The following is a 5,736-nucleotide window of genomic DNA, read 5'->3' as shown; positions in this document are numbered from 1 at the left end:
TCTTTTATGCCTCCATATGAATTTCAGAACTGTTTCTCTAGCTGTGTGTGAATGTCATTGGAATTGCACGGAATCTGTAGAGTGCTTTCAGCCTTTTTGGAAATCAGTTCTGCCTATCTCTGAGTATTTCAGAGCTTCCCGTCTTGTAACATCTTCAGTTCTTTCCTCAATGTTTCCAGACCATCATTCTGGAGTTCCTTGGTCTCCTTGTTAGATTTTTCCTATTTTTTTTGTTTGTTTGTTTTTGGTTTTGTTTTGTTTTGCTGGTTTGAGTTGGCTTGTTGGCCAGCTTCAGGATATTATGAGTAAGGTTTTGTTTTTCTATTTTTGTTCTGATTTCCTTCTCAACAAGTTTGATTTTTAGTGTACAGGAAAAGCTGATTGTATTCTGCTACTTTGGTGAAAGGCTTTCAAGACTCGGAGTTTGTGATGGACTCTTGACGGTCTTTTAAGTGCAAGCATGCGTCACCTAGTAGTAGTATAAACGTCCTACTCAGCAACACCAACGCTGAATTTCCAGGAAAAAGCAGTTGTTAAACCTTTAAGTTACAGTGAGATGGCAAATAAGACAGTTTTCTTCCTTATAAATGTAGCATATGAAGTACAGCAAAGACGGGCACAGTAACTCACTTCCAAAGAAACAGCAATGAAAGATTTTAATTCTCATTAGAAAACAATATAAATCTCTGACATCATTTTCTATGGTCATCATTATAAATTACCACAAACCCAGCATCCTAAATCAACCCATTTTATTCTACACTTCTGTGGTGGGAAGTTAAGAGAGATCTAGCTAGTGTCAGTGATGGTGCTGGCCCTCTTGAAAGCTCCACAGAAGCCAGTATTTTGCCATTTCCAGCCTCTTTAAGCTCCAAGAGATTCCTGGCTCAGAGCTTGCCCCCCCCTCCCTCCCTCTCCAAAGCTGCAGTTCATCGGGCAGATCCATCACATCACTCTGCCTCCCTCCTTGGCCTGGTTTTTTTTTCCACTTTCTTTATTAGATATTTTCTTCATTTACATTTCAAATGCTATCCCCTTTCCTAGTTTCCTCTCCAAAGTCCCCTATATCCTCCTCGAACCCACCCACTCCTGCTTCCTGGCCCTGGCATTCCCCTGGACTGAGGCATATAAAGTTTGCTAGACCAAGGGGCCTCTCTTTCCAATGATGGCCGACTAGGCCGTCTTCTGATACATATGCAGCTACAGTCAAGAGCTCGAGGGGGTACTGGTTAGTTCATATTGTTGTTCCACCTATAGGGTTGCAGACCCCTTCAGCTCCTTGGATACTTTCTCTAGCTCCTCCATTGGGGACCCTGTGTTCTATCCAATAGCTGACTGTGAGTATCCACATATGTATTTGCCAGGCACTGACATAGCCTCACAAGAGACAGCTCCACCAGGGTCCTGTCAGCAAAATCTTGATGACATATGCAATAGTGTCTGAGTACTTACTCAGATGGGTTCTGCCCAGATGATCTAAGATGATTCCACCCTGTTTTCAAGTCAGCTGATGAGCAAATCTCAATTCTGTTTGTAACCTTTGTTTGCCTTCACCACAGAACCTGATACAATCATCAGTTCTGAGGATGGTGATGTTACTATCTTAGCCCACATTATCCAAGATTCATTCTTAAGTACTTAATATCATTGTATGAGTGCAAGCATGTTTCAGAAACTCATGCACACTGTCCATCGTCCTAAGATTTAAGATCAAGGTTTTTGGGTATTTGGATATGTTTACAGCATTGCATGCTATGAAACAAATGTATTTTTGTGCTATTTAACAGGCACAATTAATAGTTATTTGGTCTAAATGGTTCATGTTTATCTTGCACCATAAGTATTATCTCCAATGTCAAACTCTTAATTGGCTGCAAGAAAAATATAGTATTAATGTTCATTTCAGTAAGTCATGTAAGGGTATCCTCCCACACTCCTGTGACCTACGCTACCATTTAAATCTCTTGAATCTAGAACGTCTTGTATTTCCAAATTGACAAGCATCTAGTGCATGAGCATGCAGCACCTGATAGTGACGATTCAGAAAGGGAAGCTCTGCATCATGTGATGGGATTGGAAGTGTAAAGAAGGGCTTTCCTCTATTCATGCCTGTTACATATCAATATGTTGTGGTCTAGCCTTAGAATTTGAAGCAGGCTAGGAAGTCATTTTTCTATGTTCTCTATATATCTATTCTAAATATATAGAGAGATTATAGAAATTTATATATAAAATATAGAGAGAGGGATATATATATACACATACACACACACACACACACACACACATATATATATATATATACACACACATATATATATATATATATAATTGCACTACAGTGACCACTAAGACCAGCTATAAGAAGGCAAAATAAAAGTGTAAGTTAAAGTGGCGCGAAGAAAGACATAAGCCAAGCATTTCTCCAGACTGCCACAAAGTACTTTCATGTGCATTTTCTTATCTATCCTGACATCTCTTGTGTTCAACTGAATTATAAGTTTCTCCATCTTTAAAATGGATCGACTGAATTATAAAAGAAGTTCAGATATAAAATTCTGCATAAAGTTAGCTGTAGAACTGAGTTTCATCTCTGACTCAGCTCATGATGAATATCTCTTTACAGGCAGGCAGCTCAAGGAGAAAACTATGATGAGAATTCTGGAATTTTGGTTTCCTTAAAAAAATATGCTTTTGTTTTAATCCCAGATGTGGGGACATGGGGCTACTGAGCAGAAGCTGGCTAGGATTTGCTTTGTGCTCTTGGAGAGGCGTGGTTTTGCCAGCTGCAGATAGTTTCTGTGATTGTGTGATGTTTGGAATCATGGAAACTTTTCAGAAGATTTATAAATTCTAAGGCCCCAAGAGGCATAATTGATGGTTGATGGTGACCACCAATTGTGGGGCAGGTGGCTTGTTTGTGGTTTGTTAATAACTGTGCTCAAAGAAGAAACCAAAGGAAAGAAATTAGATTTAGAGATCTCTATCTATCTTCTTGTTATTCTTTCTCTCCTATCTAGTGATAGGGGTGAAACCCTGGGTATAAAGGCTGAAGAAATGAACCCACAAAGTAGAAAAGACTGGCAACAGGCAACAATGTAGAATTGCATTGGGTAGGTTAGATAAGCACAGTGGCGCCTTCTTAAGCCGAAGGCAAAGGAAATGACTCCATCCTGTGACCCAGAGAAAGTAAAAAGGGACACACATACCTATGTATCAGAGTACCTAGACCATAGTAACAGTGTTGTACTTATCAGAGTACCTAGTCATAGTGACATTGTTATATGTATCAGAGTACCTAAGTCATAGTGACATTGTTAAAGTAGAGTGGGAAATAGCAGCTGCAACTGTAATGTTTTAGCTGGAAATACACTGTTCTGATACCTTTTACATAGACCTGTCCTTTATATAAGAGGAAACTTGGTGAGTCAGACACTAAGCTATATTGAACTACAGGATCTCAAAGCATCCTTTATCCAGAAGGAACTCATTAAACTATTTCTTTAGTGAATTCTGTGTGTGTGTGTGTGTGTGTGTGTGTGTGTGTGTGTGTGCACTCACTTGTGAGTGCATGAGACTTGAAGACAGTAGACTACATCTGAACCCACACTCACTCGATGACTTCAGGTAAGTTGATCCACCTTGTGAGTCATTGTAAAAACAGTGACAGTCATAAAAGCCCACTCCAGAACTTGCAGTGAGTCAATGCTTGTAAAACCACAGCAGAATGCCTGCTCAGTTATATGCACTCAGTAAATGTTTTCATGACTCAAACACACTGAAATTTCAAATTTGGCAAAGCCTGGTAGCTATGTGCCGAGAGCTGCGGACTTGAGGAGAGAACATTGATTGCTTCTCAAGAGTGAGGTGCAACAATAACAGGAGACTTTCTTAAGACCAAACATATATCTTTAAAACAAACTTTTAATGTAACTCACATACCATCTGTAAGATAGCAAACAAGAGAAAGACAAAGGAAAAGACAAGATGCACTGTGGGGTTGGCATCCGTGTAAAGGAGGCCACACTGCCTCAGCTTTCGAACACAAGGTCACTGACTGAGAAAACCCTTGACTTGTCATGGTTTACAAAGAGAGAGAGAGAGAGAGAGAGAGAGAGAGAGAGAGAGAGAGAGAGAGAGAGAGAGAGAGAAGGGCATGTTTGGCTCACCAAACAGAAGACATTCAAAGGGAGAATAGAATGGTTTTCTTTTCTCCTGGAATCAATAATAACTACCAGAAACACATTGCTTTATTAATGTCCAATTGATTTTCCAATGTAGTTGATCTTAGATATTTTTAGTTTTCCAATGTACATTCTTAGATTGTTCTGGTACATAGACAAAGTGAATGTGATAACAGAAGTTCATTAAAATGAGAATATAAAGATTAGTAATTTCTTAAAAGGAAAATGATACAAACTAAATGATCTTTATCTTATTCAGGATGATATTTATGAGAGAAAGGTAGAGTCAGGCGTTTGAAACTTTTCTTATCCAAAAGAAGCAAAATAGTAATAACTATAGAGAAACTTGGGGGGTAGTGTCCACATAAATTAATAAATTACCCCAATAATACCCTTTTGTGTGTTTAATATTTCTAGAAGCCAACTGGTAGAAACTGAAAATGTTTAAGCAACGCCTTATTCCAGAATTCCAGTCTTCCATCTTAGATCCTCCCACACAGCCAGATCTGCCAATCCACAGGAACGGAAATGGAAATGGTGATTCAGATAGGATGGGTTTCTCCCTTGCATCCTTCAGTGTCTAGGGTGAACGCCACTGGCCTGGAAGACTCCATCACTGGACTATCGTCTCCCTGTCGCCTGTGACCTTCCTTAGTCTCCTCGGGGGGCGAATGTGTTTGGCAGTCCTGCTCAGAACTACTCCAGACGTAGCCAGGTAGAGTCACATGGCTGTCGATTTGTCTGCAGGCATTCTTGGTGGGTTTGCCAGAGATGAGCACCAGGCGCGTGCTTGCCCCCATCTGTGACTGGCTGCTGGTGCTGTGAGTGACAGTGGTGAGCACCGAGCCGTACCTTTGGCCGCCACAAGGCGGCGCCCTTTTCCAGTCGATGGACAGATTCCATCGAGTCCACGTCTTCTTCACCTCAGCCTGCACCTATAGCGCAAGAAGCACACATCCTATCAGAAACCAAAAAAGAGCCCTGCACCCGTGTCATGAAGAGCTTTGCTTAAATGATAGTAGCCGCTGATTGGGGTTCTTCTCGGTGCCAGGGACTCTTCAGATCTGTGTGTTCCATACACCTCAAAAGCCTTTCCCAATTAATGTTATTTTTAGTATTTAAATGAGAACTGACATGCCACTGATACAAATAACTGTCTTAGCAAAAGGAAGAAAGAGGATTCTGGGTTTGAGGAGGAATAAGAAATAAACAGTGGCAGTAAGGAGCACAGGACTCTGCATGTGACGATTCCATCTAAACCTTGCCCTGGAGAGGCTAAAGCTTCAGAGAGCTGCCTGCAACACAAAGTCTCTCTGTACAACCTAGAGATAACCTCAGCCCTCCTAAAACCTAAAACCGAGAAAGCTTAAAGCTGCCGGGAAATTCTGCTGTTGGTTCTCACAAGCATACCTGATAAAAATCCCCCACCTCCTTTATTCAAACATTTACTGCAAGAGACCCACAAATTCTCCCGATACTCAAATCTTTCTCTCTCTCTCTCTCTCTCTCTCTCTCTCTCTCTCTCTCTCTCTCTCTCTCTCTCTCTCTCTCT

General features: G+C 40.8%; 1 protein-coding gene across 1 annotated transcript in view; it reads right to left on the bottom strand.

Moving 5' to 3' along the window:
* Positions 1–4,299: 4,299 nt before the first annotated feature.
* Positions 4,300–5,736, bottom strand: part of Pth2r (parathyroid hormone 2 receptor) — an 83,091-nt gene continuing 81,654 nt past the window's right edge. The window contains exon 13 of the mRNA XM_021168416.1: positions 4,300–5,119. Coding sequence (XP_021024075.1) covers positions 4,727–5,119 — 393 coding nt within the window. The 3' untranslated portion in view covers positions 4,300–4,726. The remainder of the gene's footprint in view (positions 5,120–5,736) is intronic.

This window comes from Mus caroli, chromosome 1 (assembly GCF_900094665.2).
Source record: "Mus caroli chromosome 1, CAROLI_EIJ_v1.1, whole genome shotgun sequence".
NCBI lineage: Eukaryota > Metazoa > Chordata > Mammalia > Rodentia > Muridae > Mus > Mus caroli.
Note: the sequence above shows the minus strand (reverse complement) of the source record. Positions and strands in the feature narration are given on the sequence as shown.